General features: G+C 52.8%; 3 protein-coding genes across 3 annotated transcripts; 1 reads left to right on the top strand and 2 right to left on the bottom strand.

Moving 5' to 3' along the window:
* The first annotated feature begins 337 nt into the window (after nt 1–337).
* SPOUT1 (SPOUT domain containing methyltransferase 1) lies at nt 338–5,059 on the top strand. The gene is made up of 12 exons (XM_035341966.1): nt 338–454; nt 568–610; nt 723–848; nt 1,149–1,308; nt 1,682–1,771; nt 2,084–2,133; nt 2,357–2,487; nt 2,912–2,984; nt 3,347–3,445; nt 4,114–4,216; nt 4,322–4,469; nt 4,660–5,059. The coding sequence occupies exons 1-12, from the start codon at nt 419–421 to the stop codon at nt 4,732–4,734; spliced, it is 1,134 nt and encodes a 377-aa protein (XP_035197857.1). The 5' UTR covers nt 338–418; the 3' UTR covers nt 4,735–5,059.
* A 394-nt stretch (nt 5,060–5,453) lies between these two features.
* Nucleotides 5,454–9,742, bottom strand: ENDOG (endonuclease G). The gene is made up of 3 exons (XM_035341964.1): nt 7,484–9,742; nt 6,865–6,974; nt 5,454–6,172 (listed from the first exon to the last, which is right to left on the bottom strand). The coding sequence occupies exons 1-3, from the start codon at nt 8,363–8,365 to the stop codon at nt 5,887–5,889; spliced, it is 1,278 nt and encodes a 425-aa protein (XP_035197855.1). The 5' UTR covers nt 8,366–9,742; the 3' UTR covers nt 5,454–5,886.
* Nucleotides 9,743–10,638: 896 nt separating this feature from the next.
* Nucleotides 10,639–19,944, bottom strand: TBC1D13 (TBC1 domain family member 13). Its single transcript, XM_035341965.1, has 12 exons — nt 19,824–19,944; nt 19,668–19,741; nt 19,368–19,408; nt 18,850–18,911; nt 18,454–18,553; nt 17,132–17,214; nt 16,814–16,973; nt 15,804–16,011; nt 14,893–15,056; nt 13,423–13,583; nt 13,140–13,197; nt 10,639–12,151 (listed from the first exon to the last, which is right to left on the bottom strand). Exons 1-12 carry the CDS (start codon nt 19,844–19,846, stop codon nt 12,086–12,088), a joined length of 1,200 nt encoding a protein of 399 aa, XP_035197856.1. The 5' UTR covers nt 19,847–19,944; the 3' UTR covers nt 10,639–12,085.
* Nucleotides 19,945–22,260: the final 2,316 nt, after the last annotated feature.

Genomic DNA, 22,260 nt, shown 5'->3' with positions numbered 1-22,260 from the left:
GTGCTGGGAGAGCCACGGCCACCAAAAGCAGACAAAGAGCTGAAAAATGCAATTATTAGCACAAAAAAAAATTGCAACATTCCCAGCCGCATGGGCTCTTGCTCTAGGCTGTGACACACGCCACAAGAGGCAGGGATCATCCCCCCCCCAGGCAGGCAGAGCTCCTGCAAACACCCCCAGGCGCAGAGATCCGGATCTAACCCCCCCACCTCCCTGAAGAAGCTGCCGCACGCCTCTCTCGTCACCCATCCGCACTCAACACACCATAACGCCTGCTTAGCTTGGCAGACCGCGCAGGCGATTTAAAACCCCTCCTACCCCCGCCCCTTTGCCCAGCCATTGGCTCGCGAGACGCTCCGCCCCGCCCACTCGGGGCGGGCACCGGCCAATCACGGCGGGGCCGGGCAGCGCGCACAAGATGGCGGACGGCGGCGCGGCCAAGCGGCCCCGAGAGGTGGGGGGGGGAGCAGGGGCGGGCGGCGCTGAGGGGAGCCCCGGGGAGGGGGGGAGCCATGAGGGGAGCCCGGCGGCCCCCTAGCCGCCCCCTCACGGTCCCCTTCTCCGCAGGCTGAGGAGAGGAAGGTGGACTGGCGGCGCTGGAAGCAGGAGAGTAAGGCCGGGGCCGGGCAGGGGCAGGGGGCGGGCTGCAGCCGCCCTGGGGGCCCGGCTCTCGGCGCCTTCTGCTGACGGTGAGGTGGGGTCCGGGGTTTTGTGCGCCCCAGGGAAGGCGGAGAAGAAGAAATGGAAGGAGCTGAACCTGGTGAAGAAGCTGGAGAAGCAGCGCATGAGGGAGCTGGCGGAAAAGCAGGCGGAGCAAGCGCGGAAGGAGGAGCAGAAGGAGGACAGAGGTGGTGTGCTGGGGGCCTGGGGAGGGGCTGGGGAAGGGCAGGTAGCCCAGGTGGCCTCAGAAAGGGGACGGTTATCTCCACAGGCCTGTTAGAGGGCAGCCCACGTGCACTAACAGGCACGAACACACCACAACAGGCACTGCACGACAGGCCTTTATTAACAGAAACCCCCTAGTTAAAATCTAAGAAGCGGACGCTGTGTTTTTCTCCCACCACTGCTGCAGCTGAAGCACATAAAATGCTGTGCATGCAGCTGTCAGGCCCTGCGAGGCCCCCTTCTGATGGCACCGTGTTCCCCAGGGCGGCACTACACGCTGAGCGTCGCCCTGCCAGGCTCCATCCTGAACAACGCCCAGTCGCTGGAGCTGCGGACCTACCTCGCCGGACAGATTGCCCGAGCCTGTGCCATCTTCTGCGTGGATGAGATCGTGGTGTTTGACGAGTACGGGGAAGATGCCAAGTAAGGATGAGCTATTTTGTGCTGTAGGAAACATTCCTTTTATGCTTTCTGTTCCTTCAGTCTTCTCTTTAGCTGAGACCAGGAAAGAACTGTGTATACCTCAACCGTTTGAATTTCTCATAGACAGCAGCAGTATGGGGGAGCCCTGTACTGGGCACAGCTGTTCACTTAACTGCCTTGGAACCTAGGATTATTAATGCCAGCGTGGGGAGAGCAAAGCAGCAGGAGAAGGTTTCCTAGTTCTTTTAGGGTTGATGGGGGAGGGTGCTTCTATTGACGGATTAAGGAGAAACGGTCAGATCTCCAGAAGACCAAGACTTTGTTGCTTTGCAATCCCATACCGAGTTTACAGACTGCTCTCTTTCTCTTTCAGGAGTGTGGAGGGGGAATTTGAAGGAATTGGAAAGAAAGGCAAGGCTTGCGTGCAGTTGGCTCGGATCCTGCAGTACCTGGAGTGCCCTCAGTAAGTCCACTGCAGTCAGACTATGTCAGATGAGTATCCGAACTGGCTACCAGCTGATGACTTGCATGGCTACCTCATGCTGGGGGCTCCAGGAGCAGGAGCTAAACTCTGTTTATAGTGCACGATTATGCGTGAACAGAGAATCTGAGTGTTTCACGTCTGATTCAGGAGTTTAACTGAAAGAACAGCAGGGACTTGGGAGAGTTAATCGTGCTCTGTACTCAGCTCCTTTTGAGTCAATAAAAAGCTAGAGCTGAGGCCCAGGTTTCTTGGAAACAACTGTTTTCATATTTGAACCTTCTCTGATAATAGGTACTTGAGGAAATCCTTTTTTCCAAAACACGGAGATCTGCAGTTTGCAGGTAATGGTTCAGTTGTCTCTGTCCCACACTGTTGGCTCAGCTCTGGCTCTCATTTTGCATGGGATGCACAGAGCTTAAAAACTTCTCCCCACCTTAGAGTGGGGATGAGGTGCTGTGCTCCACTGGACCGCAGAGGGAGGGGACAGCAGAGCAGCTGTACTTAAACACGTTCCTGCAGTTTGTGCCTTGTCCTTAGCTGTTGCCATCCTGTATGCTGTTCCAGGACTCCTCAACCCCCTGGACAGCCCTCACCACATGCGGATGGATGAGGACTCAGAGTACCGAGAAGGCGTAGTGTTGGACCGGCCAAGTAAGCCAGGCAGAGGCTCTTTTGTCAACTGTGGGATGAGGAAGGTACGTCTGTGGGTAAAACAACTCATTCTGTCACTGGCAGATCTGAAGCAGGCATGGTGGGTACAAGTACTGCTCGGTTTCTGAGTATCCTGCTTCACGGCAGGCTGGAATGGGGGTTAGTGCTGGTGTTATCCCGTCCCTTCTCACCAGTTAACATTTGTAACTTCCCAAGTTCTGGCCTGCCCACCCAGCACGTCATTGCTTTGCTGCTCAGTTTGAACCTCTGAGCAGCGAACTCTCAGGCTGGTGACCCAACCACCCCAAGCCTGCTCTGCACGGCATGCAACACGCAGCCCCTGAGTGCAGAGCTCCTCATTCCAGCTCCAGGCCACAACAGGCCCCCCTTCTTCAGAGGATTCCCTCCCTCCCCACCTTCCCCAGTACCCCCAGACTGTCTTGACGCTGCTGGTGACTGTCCCTGCAGGAGGTACAGATCGACAGACAGCTGCAGCCTGGGCTGCGAGTGACGGTGCGCCTGCAGGAACCACAGAATCCAGGTAATCTGCTGCCACGTTAGCATCTGCAAACTGCTCCTACTGGAGTTAGTCCTTCTGCGTGACAGCCTTCAGATTACTAACGTCTGAAGGTACCCAACAGCTCCACATTCTCTTCACTACACACACAATGTGGTAACACCCTTACATAGCCCCCTCGTGTACGGGAAGGACCTGTCAGCCCTTTGACCAGCCGTAAGTAGCCCAAACATGCTCCCACTTCCCAGAACGCACTCAGAAGGGAGGCTCTTGGCTCTGCAGTGAGTCAGCGCCTTGCCACAGGAGAAACCTCAGTATGTGGCTGGTCAAGTTCAGCTCTCAGCAGGACGTCACGGGGGTTGTTAATCTTTTTGCTTCCCTTTCAGAAGCAAAAGTGCGGAAGGGCATCGTGGTGTCCTCACACCACCCTCGGACGGTGTCAGGCCTGTACTGGGGTTACAGCGTCCGCCTCGCCTCCTGCCTGAGTAAGTATTTGGAGGCGTCCTTTGCTTTCTGCTGTGCAGAAGGAGCTTAATCCTGCCTGGGCTTCCACACCAACTTCAGGCTGCACATCTGTAACATGTTGACATGTGTTCCTTAAATTCTAGTCTTGTCTCAAAGGCAGCGTACACCCTACGCAGCTAGCAGTCATGAAGCAATCAAATTTGAGGGATAGAGCTACAAGTGTGAATTGCCCCCCTCAGCCACCAGTGCGTCACCCTCTACTTTCACACTCACCGGTTTTCCAAATGAGTGCATCGCAGCAGCTGACGAGAGCTGGTACTTTTCCATCTCCATTTGTGATAAGTACCTCCCCCTCACTCACATCTAAGCCTGCAGTGACTTTTGAATGCAAGACCCCTGCAAATTCCCTTTCCACTGTCATCTAAGAGATCGTATTTCCTAGGAAAATCGTATTTTGATTTTCCATGGCTCCTGGTACCTGTTTGAGGCGATGCAGCTGAGAGCCAGGAGATTCCTGCAGCAAGGGAATTAGGCAGGAAAGAGGGATCAGTCTTCTGATGCGTTAGTGGTGCTGGAAATCACTTCTTGTTGCTGCCACCAGTCACCTGTGGAGTGTCTGAACCTGCCCAGAAGGCAGCACGGGTGAGGAGCACCACGCTGATAACCACGTGCTGTGTTTGTTTCCCAGGTGCTGTCTTCTCAGAGTGTCCGTTCAAGGAAGGCTACGATCTCTCCATTGGGACCTCAGAGCGGGGCAGTTCTGTGGACCAGATCACTCTCCCTTCCTTTAGGTTTGTGTCACACATCCTCAGCCCACTCAGACCCCCCCTACACTTGTAACACCTGCCTCGGTACGATGGTTTTCCTTCTAACCCTGTCCCTGTGCTGTCCCCTAGGCACGCCCTCATTGTGTTTGGAGGTCTTCAGGGCTTAGAAGCTGGGGTTGATGCAGACGCAAACCTGGAGGTCACTGACCCAAGCCTTCTGTTTGACCTCTACCTGAACACTTGTCCCAGCCAAGGCAGCCGAACCATCCGAACAGAGGTAGGACCGGTGGCTAACGGTGCAGCGGGTGTGGTGCCTGTGCACACAGAGCAGCGCTGCCTTCCTGCCTCTGGCAGTGACACGTACAGCCAGGCAGTGTGACATTCCCGCTGGCGATGCCTCAAACAGCCCCTGGCTTGCCCAGGGGTCCCTTGCCAAGGACAGTTCTGAGTGCACGGGTCTGTTCCAGGAAGCGCTGCTCATCTCTCTGTCAGCACTGAGACCTCGCATCGAGGAGGCTGTGAAGACAACCACCGTGAGCTGAAGGAAGGAAAACCACCGACCTTGTCCTCCACTTTGGACTGCCTCAAGGAAGAGCCCTTTGCTATTCAGAGGCGGGGAAGCCCTGCCAGGCTCCTGGAGCGATAAGCCTGGGGGAAGCTGAGGACACCTGACCAAAGCTGGCAGCGCTGCTCAACCGAGCATCCGGCTTCTGCTGGGACCAGCAAGCCTGGGCCCTTCCACCTGCAGCATCCAGCCAAGAGCTGGTTGCTGCCTCGCAGCAGCTTGGGACAAGCCTGGCAGCAAAGTGAGTCTCAGCAATTCAGATGTCTCAGGTGGGGAATAAAACAGTACCAAACCTCAGCTACCTTGAAGTCTGAGTGTGAATGTTTTGTGACAGAGATGGGCACTCAGTGCCCTTGCAGCCCTGTGGCCTTCAGCCTTGGAGGAAGTAATTTAATCCTTGTCCTTACGCAGCTGTTCCCATCACACAGCTAGCCTGAATCCCCAGCCCCCCTTAAGTCAAAGGCTTCCTCCTTCCCAGTGGCAGGAAGGGCTGGAGCTTCACTTGGCTCTGAGCTAACCAGATGATCTTTAAGGTCCCTTCCACCCCACGCTGTTCCATGATGCTAAAGCACGTCACCACCATACCTCGTTACAGTTCAAAGAGGAAAGCAGCTGGAGAAGCTGGCTTTGCCCGTCCCCCTTCCTGCCAAGTTATTCAGGGACTTCAGTAAGAGCAGATAAGAAAACAACCCATACTTCGGATTTTCAAAGCTTTACTGCTAAAACCAACTTCCGAAAGAAAACAATTACACAGTCCTCTGGACACAGAAAGGCAAGGACCTCTCCCTCTACCTGTCTTGCTCCCGTCCTTCCCTGCTCAATACAGAAATTAAGTAACTTCCCTTTGTGTTTTAAGAGCCACACACAAAAGGAGTTACAGGAGTACCCCCAGGTACTGCAGCTTAGGGGCAAATCCTAGAGAACTACTTGTCAGGTGCCCAGGAACCTTCCATGCAACTTGTCCCTGAGACATGCTTTGCATGTGTTTCACTGTTACATGAAATGGGAAAGGGCTGCCGGAAGCGCTGCTTTGATTCTTAGTCCCTGCATTTAAAATTGCACAAGGAGATGTTGTGAACTACTGCTGTCAGTCCCTTCCAGAAGATACCTGGATTTCCTCAGTCAGGGTTCAACGCTTGTTTCCAGCTGTGATGGCTTTCAGGTTACTTGTTCTCTTCAAGATGTTGGGGACGAAGAGGAGCCCTGAGGCTCGCTCAATGCTCTCGATGGGAACCAGGAACCGTTCAAGTGGGATGTTCTCGTCCACGGGGCTGTTGGGCATCACGTAGGAGCGCAGCTCAATCTCCCCACTCTCCTTTTCCAGGATGAGCACCTTGAAGAAATGGGTGGGGACGGCCACGTTGTTCTTCCCAATCACCTGGTACTTGACGTACATCTTCCCGTCGGCCTCCATCCTGCACCAACAGCAATGTCCCCCGTTATCCCCCAGTCTGGTGCCTCTTCCACCCCTCAGCCCCCCAGCACCACCCTAAGAGAGCCCCCGCTGCACAGCATGGCAGGGAGCAGCCCTGCTTGCTTCTGCCGTACAGATGTAAACAGAGGCTGGGTGACTCAGCAAGGCTGAGCTTTACACGGGGTCTGCTCCCCACAGATCCCTTCGCTGCTGTCCCTCCTTTAACAGCCTTTCCAAGCTATTCCCTGCTGTGAAACAATCCCAGCTGGTGAGAACTGCTCTTCACGGTCCTACACAAATATCCCTGCAGATAATGTCATGCTCTTAGGTGAACAAGTAGTCCGCAAAATGAAACCTGGGAGCTTTATCCTGCAGGGAGGGGTTCTGCAGTCTAATCTGTTAATTTAATGCTGCTACATTACAAAGAACTGCAAACAAAAGCCACCAGGTTACCTTCTATCTCAAGAAACCCGCCCTAGGTATTCCCAAATTAACTGAACGGGAAACTAAGCCCAATCCCAAGAAATCACCGTTCTGCAAAAACTCTGCACGCTGCTGGTCTCACCTACTGAAGGGGCTCTTAGCAGATCGCTCCTGTTTTCGAGCAGCTGGGTGGCTGCGAGCCCTCGGCCTGCTTTACCTTCCCAGTGCGACATCACTCGAGTGTGGTCCCAGCCGGGTCCTCGTGTTTACCTGGGCAGGTAAAGAGGTCCCGTGCAGACGTAGACATTCTTGTTGTTCCTTGCCAAGCTTCTGCTGTACTTCTCAAGGTTATTCCAGGCATTTTGGTTTAAATGAGGAACCTGAAAACACAACCAGTGGACACAGGCAGTAGTTAGTCACCAGGGCACTTCCTCCTTGCTCAGAGTTCTCCCCATAACACCTGCCTTCCTGTAAACCTTCTGGAGTGCTTGGGGCACTGCAAGACAAGGTCACTACTGCCACCTGCACTCTGGAAGCTGCGTGCAGAGATCCTGCATTGCACAGCTAGCAACAGAACCCACGAGCCTCAGACTACAACCTCTGAGCATTTGTCCAGCTGCAGCACGCTGCGCTGACCGGGGTCCCTCCCAGGAAGCACCCAGGCAGGTCCTTACCGAGGACCACCTTTGTGCCTGTTTGCAGAAGCTCTTGGGGCTAACATTATCGCCATCCCTTAGATATATCATTTAATTCTTAAGTTGCCCTGTGTGGGGTCAGGAGCTGGTCTCAATGATCCTTGTGGGTCCCCGAGGGAACGCAGTCACCTCAGCCCCTCTCTGCCAGAGCTGCTCCAGGCTTTTAGCAGCAGCACCCCAGGGTCGAGACCTACCTGGGGGGCGACGTTGCTGAGGTAGAAGGTGTCCCGCATGGCCTTCTGGCTCCACTTGTGGTTGGCAGCGGCCGCCAGGTGACCGCGGTCGAAGCCGCTGCCGCGGTAGTCGGCGTTGGTGGCGCGGTGGTACTCGTGCACCGAGTCGTCCTCCTGGAAGTCGCAGGCAGCGCGGTCGGAGGCTCCACTGAGCGTCTCCCGGTTGAGCTGCTCGATCACCCAGAGCGCGCTGCGGCTCCGTGGGTCGTAGCACAGCACGTAGGACTCGCGGCTCCGCAGCTGCGCCAAGCCGGGCAGGCCGTACTTGGTCAGCTCGACTCTGCCGGACCCGGGGACCGCTGGTGGGCCTGCTGCCGCCGCCGCCTGCACCACGGGCAGCACGGGCACGCGGCCCAGCAGCCCCGCCACTGCCTCCGCATCGTCCTCACGGCGCTGCCAGCGAGCGGTGAGCGCTGCTCCCAGCCCCGCACCCAGAGCCAGGGAGGCCCCGGGCAGCAGCCAGCGGCCCCGCAGCATGGCCCCGCAGTGACTCCCGCTCCCGGTGGTTCCTGCCGAAGGCCTTTCTCTTCCGGTGCCCGCCCCGCCGCCACACGCCCGTAAGGGAATTGCCCCTTCAAGGCCTCCACGCTCCTCCCGCGGTGCCCACAGAAGCGCAGCTGGCAGCGGTGTGCAAAGAAACCACTTTATTGGGATGCGGCACGGCGCTGGGCCCGGCCGTGGGCGGTACGAGGACGAGGAGCAGCAGCGGCCCCGCCACACGGAGCTCCCGCTGCCGCCCAGCACAGCCTCGCGCAGCGGCGGGTGGCGGCACAAAGCCTCCTCCCCCCCCCCCCCCGTCTCACTAAAGGAAGCGTTATAAAAATAGTGTTTAAAAAGAAGCATAAAAGAAGTAGTTTTAGAGTGATGAAGTGTTCTCTGCACCCTGTTCTGGCAATTCTTTCCAGACAAGGTAAAGGAAAAAAACAAAGTGTTATTTGACAAACCGCCAGGTGTGTTCCTCTCTTCCTGGGGAAGGGCAGAGTAGGAGAGAGCCCCGAGAACAGTCACTGACCCTCACTAAGGGAGGCAGCCCCTGCTTTCCCAAACGCCCCAGACTGCCCCCAGTCAGCTCCAGGCCTTTATCCCACTCACTGCCAAAGCGTGAATAATTCCCCGTGAGGTCCCAGAATTCAAACTCAGTCATTCCGCACAACCATCATCAACAACTTCATCTCTGGTATCCCGGTCCTTCTACCTCTCTGGGAGAGCCACAAAGTTCCCAGGAGCCTGACGTGCACACGGTGAAGGTACTGGACCTCCTCCTCCTCCCAGGGAAGGCTCAGGTCCCCACACCCACCATAGTGCCCTCATTTTCCTCCTAGTTGAAGATGGGCCTGCTCACCCCACCCAGCAGCAGTGCCACCTGTGAGGAACGCTTCCTAAGAGCTATTTAAACATCCCCTGTTCAGGCCGCTATGAAACAAGGCATCCTAAGGCACCCCAGGCTCCCACCTTCTGACCCAAAGACCTGATGCTGCAGCACCTTTGGACTGAAAGAAATCAGAGGAGGAAACACCCCCAGGATGGCACAGGTGCTACTTGGCCACACACACCAGGAACAACCAGCAGTTAGTTAATGCTAATGCCACCTGACCTCAAAAAAAAAAAATTAAAATCATCACAAACAGCCTTTGAGGAATGAATACACGGAAACTAATGAGGTGATTCAAAAGCTGGGAACAAGACTTTTTCTCCCCTCAGAAAAATCCATTTTTGCTCTTAAAGAAAGGGGCAAGTCTTGGAATAAAGAAATGGATGGCCCAAGTCATTGAAAAGTAGAACAACTCCCTTCAAAGCCCTTTCCAGCAGCAGAACAAAGTCCTGCCACACAGCAGAGGGAGAAGGAAGGACATAAAACAGCTTTTCATGTAGGAACCAGCCTGCCTGGGTGTATCAAAGTTGTTAAAAGTTTTCCCCAAAGAACTCAAATTAACCAGTTTAGCAGCTATAGGCTTGCCTGGATAAAGCTATTGAATTTATCCCAGAGAACCTTTCCAGCAGCCAAAGCTCTCATCTTATCCTGTTAAACCACTGCAAACTCCTGTTAAAAGTGTTCACCATCACCCCCTGAAGAGAAATAAAAGAGCGTAATAAGCCCTTGGACACCTAGGAAGGGAAGAGACAGCACGACACCCGTACCAGCCAGCAGCAGGCACTGGTGCTCCAGCACCCACCTCCACCGTGTCCTCCTCAAGCGTTGGCGATGCTCCAGCCCCACACACGGCCCTGAGCTGGCTGACCCCACTGCAGCGGAGGCCAGCCTCAGGGCCCAGATGTGACTCTGAAAACAAGCAGGAGTTCATCCGCAAGGAATGTTTTGATCCTCATTTGCCTGCTGCCTTCTGAGATTTTAAGGAGACTCCCAGCTTCCAGAGCAGGAGCCCTCACGGGAGCTGCTGTTACCAGTGAGAAACCACAATAAGCACTTGCAAGGGGGACCCAAAATGGCCAGCACAGGCATACAGAGAGATTGTGCATGGAAGGTATGAGAGCTACAGCAATATTCAGAAGAGTGTTTTGGAGGAGGTCCAACCCTGCTAAGAGTCTGACCCTCCGGTTCCACATCTGTGGCTACCATCTAGCAGTTTGGCCATGTGAGGTCTGACAACCGGCCTCTGTAGTGCAGGCAGCCAGCAGCTGAGACCACCTAGACCAGCGCAGCGATAAAGGCAGGAGGAACACCCATCCAGTGGCTAGAGCTGACAGGATGCACCATCACACAGCCGTCCTGGTCCTTCAGCTCCATTCTTCTTGGAGGAGAACTCTACCCTCTAAAAGGATTGCAGCAAAGAGGGATGCTGTTAGCCACAGGTATTAATTAGATTGTTTTAAGCTCATGGTCCACCACAGCAGCAACACCTTGCTGCACCAGTGCCACTTGAGCATCTTCTAAAGAAGCAGAGAGACTGCTTGGGATTGCTAACAAGAACACAGGTACGTGCATCAACCTGTCCTCCAGTTTCCCCACCCAGCCTTATGTGAATTACAGTCACCTGCAAAGAACTGGCCTTCAGTGAAGGAAGTAACACTAGTAAAACAGCAAAAGGCTGACAACATCCCTCTTGGTAGGGCCGTTCTAGGCCATCAGCAGCTTAAGCAGATCTTAGAAAGATGACTGACCTTTAACAAATCAATACCCATAAACACCGAAAAGTCGCAGTGTCAAACAGCTATGCAGAGGTGAGCCAGCACAGAAAGGGGTAAAGCATGCCGGGTTAGTGTTCACTCAGGAGCTTCTGCACAACCCAAGCACCTGGGTGCTGGCAGTTTCTCCCTTTGAGGATTATGGTTTCTGATCAGCAGGTTAGCAGTTCTTTCCATAGCTTGTCTTCGTCGATGTTCACCTAAGCCTGCTCTAAAGTACTCAAAATGCAGCAGCTTCACTCTCAGGAGGGACAAGTGTCCAACTCACGACTGTCACGCCAACAGGACTGGTACAGAGGATGTGGATCAGCCCCAGGAGTCAGCTAACGACTGAAATGCTTGTATGCCCACTGAATTGCACCGGAAAAGGACTCTTGTAGCTCAGACCTGTAACGTGTGCCTTCCTGGCAAGAAGTGCTATGAGACAATACCAAGGTTACCATGACCAGAGCTTACGCGGGGTAATACTATGCAAGCCACCGAGGCAGGAAACCCCAATGCCGTGCCTGTGTAAGTCCCTACTATAGCTGTCTTCATGCAACTAGATGCTTGTTTCTTGTGTTTCAGAATCCTGATTGCAGCTGGATATGCCCCAGTTCAGAGACAGGAAAGCAGCCTGAGGGCTCAGCCTCCCTGCAGCAACAAGCTCCTGCTCTAAGGCTGTGCGTAGTAAGGCTTGACTTCAAGCTACACTTCGCTCATCAATTAAAACCGCTGCAGCCTTGCTTTCAAGGAGACCTTCTTGGTAAGGCCATTCTGGGTTCAGGCAGTTTTGGTGCACAAAGCTGGCAGCTGTAGTGATGTCTTCCCATCCCAGCTTCTCAAGATCTCTTTCCCATGTGAAGGGGTCCAAACTGCTGGATGCAGAAACTGATGCAATCTTTTTTTTTTTTTTTTTTTTTTGCACACCCCAGGGATGGCCAAGTGCAGACACGAGGGAGAAGAATCCAGAAGCTACTTGAGTGGCAGGGTGTGTGACTTCGTTGGGAGACATTCTCTATTCACAGGAGAAAGATCTTCTATACTCACCCACCAAAATCCACTGGATCCAGCCTGTCTCTTCCCCACCAGAAGCTACCTTCATGATGCAGGAGTCCACCCCTTGAGGGATATGCTGACAGATGGTTTCTTTCTCCACTTGAAGTCATTAAAAAAGATACAAAGAACTGTGTTTGGCAGCACATAGGCATTTGAAGTTTGAGAATTCTGGAGTGCAGGACCCAAGCAGATGGGGAAGTAATCAGTCCTTGACCTAATAAATAGAGTAGAAGGAAGTCTTCAAGGTGGCCAGTAGCCCTAACGCAAAACCTGAAGTCCTGCAGAGACCGCTAGGAGTTTTAATGCGCCACACTTCACAGCGGCATCTCCTAGGATCCACTGCCATACAGTTTCTCCAACACCTGTTGTTAGGCTCATGGACTATTTGGAATCCTGAAGTTCCTTTGCCTTCTTCAAAATCAGGTGAACATCGGAGATAGGATAATCCTACATTAAAGAAAAGCGATTTCAGTGTCAACTTAGCATTTCCTGCAGACATCATTCCACCTAAGCAGAGCAAACCTTGGCAGTAGCATTCTTCACCTATTATAACACATTGTCACATTCAATTACTCCCCTAGCAGTTAACAGCTTCCTGTTTTGTAACTGATCAAACCCCGATACCCTTCAAGAAGTTTTTGTAGCTTGTCCTCCAAGGGTGCAGTCAGCTGGCCTGCTACAAGGGCTACCTTCATGTCAAAATACCTTATCAAAGCCAGTGCCTTGCACAGCCCAAAGCAGGAACTGGCAGAATCAGAGATACCCTGCTGTTCTGCGAAGGTGTTCTCAACCTTGGGCTCTCACAGACCTCAGAATTAAACAAAAGCCTCTGGCCAACAAATTTGACGTTGTTACATAGGGCTTCAGAACTTTGCTGGAAAACATTTATTATTTTTTTTAATGTTAAAAGCCTTTAGTCCATGACAATTTCTTTGTAGGCCAGAAAGGGTGCACGAGCAAAAGAAGGCTGTATGTTAACGGTAGTGCTGGGCTCCAGACCACAGCGCTGTGCCCCACCAACAGCAGACCACAGAAGGAATACTACTCTGAAACAGAGCTCGTTGCTCTAGCACGAGGAAGGGGCGGGAAGGAGAAGAGATCCATACAGAGCTGGGAAGACACCACAGGTAGCACACAGCCACATTCCGTAGGTGCAAGCGGAAGCCCTGTTAACAGCACAGGGAGCAGAGAGACCACCACCAAGGAGGTGAAGGCAGTCATTCATCTCAAGTGAGTTTGGTTTCCCTGTGGGTGGTGGGGACCGCAGCATGCAAATATTCATCCTTCCAGTAATGAGCGTGCTATAAGAACAACCTTAAGATTTTTCTGCAAGCAACCATCAGAAATCTGGTACTTCTCAGCCAGGCCTACCACCACCCTCTCTATTTCAAGATTCCCCAAATTCCCCCCTATGCCCGCTCTATTTAATCCTTACCTGTAGCAGCCTCATGTTCAAAGTGAAGTCTCCTTCCAGCAACTGATCCCGGATTAGTCTGAAAGATGGAAATTAGTCCAGCTGCTTTTGGCTCTTTACAGACTCTAAAAATGGACCACACCACCCCTTCACAGAGGCTTTTGAGAACACTTCCACTACCACTGTGACAAATGTCTGTAACCTACTCACTAGGTGCATTAACACATGCCTGCGGAACTCCTGGATCCAGGGATTTCATTAAACAAGAGAAACAAAGGAGCGGAAAGGCTACCTCCGTACTTACGTCAACATGGCACAACAGACGAGGAGAAGAAAATCGAAGCGCTTTTCGTCAGCAAAGAGGGAGTCCCAGATACGGATGACATCTGGCAGCAGAAACTCTTGGGACAAGAGCAGCGTCAGCCAGCGGAAGGCAAAGAACTGGGGTTTGATGTTCTGTTCTTGCTGTCAGACATGCACCAGGCAAAGAATGAATACGTGCTGTTGGCCCATTCCCCCCAAGAGGTGCACCCCTTGTTTCTATCCCCATCTCCACCCTAACATAGCTCTAGGCTGCGAACTCCTATCAGCACGTCAGCAAAACCACTGCTTCCTTTGAAGGCCTTCACATTCAAGCTATACTGAAAGATCTTCAATGCAACTTCCAAGTCTACAAAGCAAGAAAACGCTCCTCTAAGACACAAGTAAAGGAAGCTTTTCTTCCTGAAGGCACTGTTTGTGTTAGTTCAGTTAAACTTGCCAAGAAATTTTAATTTCCCATTTGAATAACATTTTATCTGCAAAGCCGCAGCCCTCCCCCTCTAGCAGAGGCACTGTTTTGTCAGGATTTCCTCTCCTTTCCAGGAGCCCTGTATTTATCAAAGGTTAAACCTGCTCACAAAAAGAAACAAAACATGGGACAGGGTTCACACTGATGGTCAATAAAACATTGTAAGCACTCCTAGCCCACAGCTTTCTTGTTGTTTTTTGCTATCAACTCCCAGGGACCATAAGTTTAAGCAAGGTCAAACAAGCTCAGGATCCTGATGACATTCTTAAGCTGCTGCATGGCCGAGACCATTTCCTGGCAGCCAAACATTAAGCAGTTTATTCTCTCCCCACTGAATGAGTCTTCAGGCAACATTGTGAGTTGTGTCACTGTGCTTACAGATCATCTTTTGGGTTACAGAAGAAACATCTTGCCTTCTCTAAATATAGAAAAAAAAATCAGAGCGATTTGGTGAAGGTTGGAGAAACAACAGTTCACACTTCCCAGATTCTCATTAGACTTTGGCACCAAATGGACTGCAAGACCTAGGGAGGTTTGCAACAAAAGCTGCCTTTTGGTGTTCTACAAAACCCACAGCAAACCGTGGCACTCTGAGATCTCTGAATGAAGGAAAGCGATCGAATGAGGCAAGTAGGAAACTACAGGACTTCAGTTTACTTCTGGAATGATCTCCACGAAGTTTAAGTTAACGTTGTCAGGGCATCCAACGACAACAGAAGAGGGCAGGAGGTGGGGGAGCGGGGAGCTTTTTGCTCTGTTTTTGAAGACTGAGGCACAATTCCTTTAACCTCAAATCCCAGGGGACTTTAGAGCTGATAGATAAGACAGCCTCTACGTCCTATAGGCAACGGCCTTCACAGAGCCTCTCAACCTTTCCATTCAAGCCCAGTAACAGTTTAACAGAATTGGCTGACATTTAAATGCACTAATAAGCTGCTTTCCCCACATTCCAACCAAGATTTAGAGGAACACCTAGCTCCTCACCAGTTTCAAATACAGCTCCACGTCTTTTTCCTTCAGGGTGGAGTAGACCTTCTCCATTTTGTAGGTTATACCACACTGAGAATCGTCCAAGCTCTTAATGAAGTTGTCCCGAATTTCAGCCATTAGGTTGGTAAAGCAGAAAAATGTGTCAGCTTCAGCATGTTCTGGGGAAGAAAAAAAAAGTTAACGGGGGCATAGAGAAAGCATCACTGTCAGAGGTGCACAGAACTGCTTTTGTTCAATAACCTGGTTGCTGTACTTGACTTAAGTCATCTATCTCAAGACCTTGGCTTGCTTGGTCTAGGATGAGACCAGATAATTATTTTTTGGGGGAGTAGAAATATCTACAGAGCCACTGCAAATACAGACCCTGCGTGCAACACAAAGTCTTCATGACACAGGGTCAAGAAGCAGATATCTATGCCTGAGAACACCATCTGCTCTCCCTGCCACCGCGGCACACCCTCAGAGCTCCGTGAAATAAAAGCAACCGGCAAACTACTCCCACTCCATTCTTTTTCTCTCCCCCCTTTTTTTAAATTAAAAAGACAAAAACAGAACAAGAAAAAGCACCCTTCTCTCCCAAGGTATTTATAGTACAAGCAAACAAGAGCTTCTAAAGGGATTTTTGGTTTCAGCCAGGAAGTACAACTTAGATCCATGCAAAACAAAAACCCCCAAATCCTCACTTCTCATACCCTCACCACCCACACAGCCCATTCAGTTTGTCAGTTTGCTGTGGTTTCAGAGTCCTCATCTCTTGCTGTATTTGCCTTTTTTTTTTTTTTGGCCTGATCAGTCAAAACTGAGTTGTTTAGAGTCTCATTCCCATTTTCTTTACACAGACATTTCTTTACACAGAGAGCACGCAGTACACCAGCCATTACTGAGCATTCAAAAGAGTCTCTCACCTTTCCACTCACTGTTAGGATCTGTAGCAAAGGTATAGTAAAGAGGCCCCACTATTTCATTCATCCCCTGAACATACGCTATCCCGGGGTTCAGCTTGGCATAGATGAAAAGGATTCGCTCCACCACTTCCCAGTGAGCTTCGCAGCCGTTGGGCAGAACTTCGTACTCACTCAGAGAATTAGGAGATGTTTTAAGAGGGGAGCTCACCTGAAGAGCAAGGCAAGAGTAGGACTGATTCAGGGTAACCAACTGGCACAGAGTTTTACACGTGACGAGCTCGGCTTTGAAGGCACGTAGCCCCCCCGAAGGTCTGGGCAGCGTGCACCAAGCAGTCAGGCGTTCACATAAACCAAGAACCTCAACGAAGCACAAAGGCACTGAAGTCCTCAGTGCTGCCAATCCCTGACGAACAAAGCAGTCTGTGCTGCAACAGTTGCCCTGAATCATTGCATCACCTGATCCCATACAGGAAAAAAACGCAGCAGTTCCACCTCTTTGTTAGTAACGGAGGAAAAAGCACAGTTCTGCTGCAGCAGCTCGCCACCATCCCCACCAGCAAGTGTGTAGCACTTAATGCTCACAGAAGAGGAAAAACACAGCACACACTTCAGCAGACACGCTCTTTTCCTAAGTGCAGTTTTAGGTGATCCAGCTGTGGAAGGCTACGTAAAGTCAGCTTTGGTAAATTAACCCTTCACCGCTTTGTTCTCACGCAGGAAGGCACACGTCAGGCATGAAATGTTTGCATCTTCCTGCAACTCAGGCTTCTACCAAAAGTCAGGAAAATATAATATGTAAAATTAAATGTACCTATAATCCCCTACCAACTGTCAGATACATCGACCGGCTCTTTAAAGCCGTCCAGCCACCAGAATGCACAGTATCTGCTGGGGTATTCACACAATTCCTCCACGCAGCAGAGACAAACACAGAAAAATGGCCAAGAACGACCATTCGCCTTATCAGCTAAGACGCCTTGCCCCACGGGCAGCCCACACCCAGATCTCACATTTGTAACCCCGCTGCGGTTTCGTGCCACCGTCTGTGACTTGAGGGTGGTCTGCTCCACCCGCTTGCGCAGCGTCTCAAACTCGTTCTGGGGGTCCAGGATCAACAGGCAGGGGTAATCCGTCGGGCGCTGGAAGAACGCCATGTCAGGGTACAGCCTCCTAGGGTGGATACAGGAGGAAATCAGGCACAAGAAGAAGGAACTACATGCCCCATGTCAAACTGAAAGTTCAGTTTAATATTAAACTTGATTTTCAAAGTACAAAGTATTAAGCAAACCTCTCCGGTTCAGAAACCCGAGTCGTTATGCCTCACATACCTGACATCTTTGTCTATCTGGAGAAGCACTTCATTATCCTTGAAGTAAGTATTCCATCGGCTGTCTGGGTTTGGGTTGAGGGGCTAAAGAAATAAACAACAGAAACAAAACCAAGCATGCTTCACAGATACCAGAACCCTCAGCAAACACATACTGATTTAACATTTCTGCTGCCCCATTGTCAGCTGGTACCAGCACGTTCCCAGCACATCAGGTTTAAACTTTCTCTTGTTTAGCGCTGCTTCTCCAGACAGCGCACACAGCGCAGGAGGCGGGTCACAGCTTGAAAAACAAGCGAGCATGCACGTTCACTCAGGCAGAAGCCAACATTCCCAATCCTTTTCCACCTGCCTCTTAGTGGCTTTGCTCCCAAACCAAGTATTCTGCTCTCTGTCAACGAGATTCTTGATTGCAACTCCAGCCTGTCTAACAGAGACGGTCCTTGTACTTAGCACAGGAGTTAACCACTACGACGTGTTGTGTGGGTGGGTAGCAGTTACAAGTCTACCCCGCTATCTCAGCTCTGGAGAAGGCTGATTAAACATCACCGCTGTGCCCAGGAAAACGGAAATACATTATTAACACAAACAACCTATCCCCTGGGCGATCAGTTTTGCAGTATGACAAACTCCGCTCCCCCTGCCCTACGTGACAGTTTTACAGCACCAAGGCCTCCAGAGATCACAGCAGCACAGCTGACTGTATGCTAGCAGAGAAGTTTACGTTCAGGAGAAGCCGTGGAAGCAGCTGTATCATTTTACAGCCTCTTCTGACCAGTTACTTCATCCCCTGCCTTGACACAAACTTAACGGCACTTTCAGAGAAGTAAAAAAGGATGCAGGAAACAGTCAACAAATAAAAAAAGTCAGTCATCAGCAGAATTGGAAATACATTAAATCTCCTGCCTCCCATGCTATAATACAGCTCAACTCTGCTGCCTCTTCTACGCCCTCTGTTCAGAGCAGCCTGTTCTGAGCCCACCCATGGAAAGAGCTTCCCAGGCAAGCATCTCTTCGCTAGAGGAACCTCTTGGGAGCCTCTCTTCTTCCCTAGGAGACACACGGGCTGGACAGTTAGCCCCAAAGGAGAAGAGAAGATACACGCATAGCTGAAAACAGCTTCGTAACCACTGGTGCTCTGCCAGTAATCCACCCTTAAGGCTACTAAGACACAAACGCAGGGCTGGTACCTAGGAAGCATCCCTCCTGCTAACAGAGCAAAATAGTCTGAGAACTGAAACAAGAGCAGCATAAGAGTCCAGACTCCAGAGGAACATATAGCTCTGGGGAATTTCCTGCAAGGCAAAGCTTAGCAGCACTTACGTGATCTTCTAAGGTCACATCTTCCCTTGAAACACCCAGGTTGGCTTTGGCGATCCCAGGCTGGATGATCATTTCTTTTAGGAACTGGGAATACAGATCCCTTCAGGAGGGAAAGAGGAATTTGTCACGACGCAGAGGATTACATCAATGTAAGCACCCAGACTGAGTTCAAACAGATATCTTTGCACCACTCTGCTCAGCCAGAAAGCATCTGATTTTCTCTTCAGTTGAGTTCAACTGAAGAGCTCAGTCCACTGACCCCAAGAGACAGCCTTCAGAACAGTGCATTCCACACGAGAACAATTCAATTTATGAAGGTACTCAATTATTTAAGGAACCATTCCCCTTCTCCACAGACACCGTCAGAAATAAAGGAGCAAGTACAGATGTCCTCACCTCTGCTTCTTCAGCAAAGAGCTCCATAAGGCCTTCTCTAAAGGGAGGTAGTTGAGGAGTATCTGTACAGGAAGCACACACGTTAGTGTTTGGAGCATGAGCTATCAGACCCGTACGATGAGCAAACCAAAATATGGGGAGTTAACTCCGTAAGGTTTATATCTTTGCCAAACGGCAGTCAGGAAAATTTCAGGGACTGGTTTTCAACGCAGGCCTACTCAGAGCATTGATCAATAGCAATCGTGACTGAGGTGCGCTCCCAGGTTGTACTGCGGGCTGTGCTCCTGCAGAGAGCAGCCAGCCAATTTCGATCAGCCAAAGCAATGGCCGTAATGTGTCGTTAAATGCTACTGTCACCGTGCCAGCGCTGATCCCGCAAATTATTGTCAATTTAGAGGGGCTTTTAAGATCCACATCAGTATTTCTTGTTGGCTCTGAGAGCTCAAAACCGCCCTGTGTGTACCGAAGCGACCCAAAGCGCCACTTGCGAGAAACAAAGCGCCCCAAGCAGAACCCACCTTCCAGCAGAGGCAGCGCAGCCCCCCATCGAAGGGAATCCCTGTGAACAGCAGGCAGAAAGACAACCGTGAGCCCAAATCCTCGCCCTGCGCGCTGCCACCGCCCCCGAACCGGCCGGGCAGCGCTTTATTCCCTCCCCAGGAGGCAAGAAGAGCACGGCCAGGAGCTCGCAGCGGGGCAGGGCGGCCCGACAGGGCCGGACACGGGCGCGCTGCGGCCTGGCAGGGGGAGCACGGCCGGGAAGCGATCGCTTCGCGGCCCGGAGCCCCCCGCGGGGCCCCCCGGGGGGGGGAACTCACCGCTGAAGCAGAGCTCGCGGAGCTTGGCCAGGGCCACCGTGGGCTCGCCGAGCACCTCCTGGAAGTCGGCGATGCTGAGGGGAGGGAAGGAAGCGTTAGCAACGGCCGGGAACCGCGCAACCACCCCCGCCCCCCCCCGCCGCCCCCGGCCCCCACCGGCTCCGGTGCAGCCGCGACATGGCGGCCCCGCCGTAACGCTCCGGGTGGAAACACGGCCAGCGGGGGCGGGGCTAAGCAGAGCTCCGCCCCCTAGCTCCGCCCACAAACCCGCCCACTCACCGCGTGCCACGCCCACCTCGCGCAAGACCCCGCCCATCGCACGCTAAGCCCCGCCCGCCCCGCTAGGCCCCGCCCCGGAGGGAGAACGGAGGCGGTGGGGGGGGGGGAACCGAGGGGCGAACCCAGCCCCGGCCGGAACGTTCCGGGCCCGGCCGCTGTTTCCCGGGGGAAAGCGGCCCCGGCGGCTCCTCCTCCGGTGCGGCGGCCCCGGCTGGCGGAAGTGACGGCGGGGTTTGTTGACAGCGGAGGCCGAGGCGGGGGGGGGGGGGAAGCGGGCCCCGGGCGGGGGGGGGCCGGGCCCTGCCCGCCGGCCCGGCCCCCCCCCCCCCCCCCCGGTTAGCACGGGGCCCGGCCGGGTAAGCACGGATCTTGCCCTGCAGCTCTTGGGAGCCCGGCCCGCCGACACGCTGGGAGCTTGCGGGGCCGGCCCCGTGCGCTTGGGGCTGGCAGGCAGGGATGGCGCTTCCCAAGCCAGCTGCTGGGGGAAAAATTAATAAAATCGCGGGGGTTGCCCCCGCGAGGTGCCAGCCGAAGTGACAGTGCAGTTTTCCCTCAAAATGTGACCCGTGCCCCAGCCTGCACGCACGTTACGGTGGTGATTTTGAAGCCGTTCCTTGCAAGCAGTTCCCCTCTGCACGCGCTCTTTGCCCTCTCTTCGGGGCAAGGCCCCGGTGCTTCCAAAGTCAGCCTCGCTCCTCGTTCTTGTGGCACCGCTGTAAACGCTCCGGCCTTGGCACGGGGCCACCGTGAGTCAGGCTTGGCTTCGGGCAGCAGCCCCGGAGGGAGACACGGGGAGAGAAGATGGGTCTCGAATCCAAGGTAGGGAACATTGGCACGGGCAGCCTGAGGCCACTGCCAAGCCTCATGTGCCCGCGCAGCCAGAAACGCAGGAAAAATACAAATGTAGCCTGCAAATAAGCAACACTTGCCAAAAAGGCTGGCTGGATGCGTTAGGCTGGTGCTGGGGATGAGCGAAGCTGCGTGTCGCGGTGCTGCAGTTTCTTTTGGGACCCACAAATGGAGGGAGGGTGCTGTTACTCCGTGGAGAAGGCTGCTTCTGGGGTCAGCCGGGTACGCAGGCTTTGAATGCCCACCGCAGTGCCTCCCAGGGCCTTGGTTCCTTCGTGCACTGAAACAGAAGTGAAACCTGCCCGAGAAATAAATGGTAAAGAGGATTCGCAGCTGTACTTCTGACTTGTTTTGATTCCTGCCCTTGAATTTTCAGCATCTTTCACGTCTTTGACCCTCTAAGAGCACACGTGCACAAGACAGCTCCTTACCCCTCGCTGGGCAGCACTGGCGACAGTCTGCAAGGCGGGCGACTTGCAGATCTATCGCCCGTGGAAAGCTGCCCGAGGATAATGATTAGGCAAACGCTAATGACTCGTCAGCATATCTGATTCATTTATTTTTATCACCAAAGCACGCCAAGCTTATATCTAGAGCCAATATTGATCAGTGCAGCTATCGACTTCTTACTTCCCTCTCCCCCTGCCTCCGTCACCTCTCAAGTCTAGTTTGAGGAGGCCAGGACTAGTTTGTCTCGTGTCCTGTTCCAAAGGACCACAGGTGCGGCAGCAGCTCGGGTGCTACTTGAATATGCACAGTGAATCATGAGGATAAATGCTTTTTCTTTGGGGTTATTTTACGGGGGCACTTTCCTCCGCGCTAACTTCCTGCGTGGGGTTTTGTTGGTAGATTTTGGGAAGCTCAGAAGTTAACGTCTAGCTGATTTCTCCAGGGCTAGGATCAGCCAGCTGCACTGTGCTGGTCACAGCAGAGGGGCACAGAGGATTGTCAGAGCAACAGGAAGGCAGCCCGTGCCCTTTAGAGTTCTAAGCTGCTTGGACAAGTCCCAAGCACTGGCCATTTCCAGCTCCACGTGACAAAAGGTTGTCAATGGGAGCTTGTTTCCAAGTTCTCTGGCCATCAGTAGGGAGCAGGGGAAGAAGGCTGGCTGCACGGACCTCCCGTCTGGTGGCACAGGTGAACTGGTAGGGACAGCAGAACACGTTTCCCTGCTGGCTCAGATCTTCCTGTTCATCTTGCCTTTCTGGAAAGATTCTCTCAAGCAAGCTTCAGGCAAAGTATGTGAGAGGGACTCGTTCTGGAGGTGAAGCAGATCTGACCCCAAAGCAGACACCGTGCAGGGCGCAGGACAGCTTCCTCCCACCTGCATTCCCTCAGCTGGGACCTCACCACTAGCCAGGCAATTCTCCACCCTCAGCGGCACATTTCATCCCTGGCCTCTCTGCTGACACAACTACAGAAGGGAGAGCTGTTAATCAGGGATTTCCTTCTTTTTCAGAAGGAA

The sequence above is a fragment of the Oxyura jamaicensis genome, chromosome 17 (assembly GCF_011077185.1).
Source record: "Oxyura jamaicensis isolate SHBP4307 breed ruddy duck chromosome 17, BPBGC_Ojam_1.0, whole genome shotgun sequence".
NCBI lineage: Eukaryota > Metazoa > Chordata > Aves > Anseriformes > Anatidae > Oxyura > Oxyura jamaicensis.
Note: the sequence above shows the minus strand (reverse complement) of the source record. Positions and strands in the feature narration are given on the sequence as shown.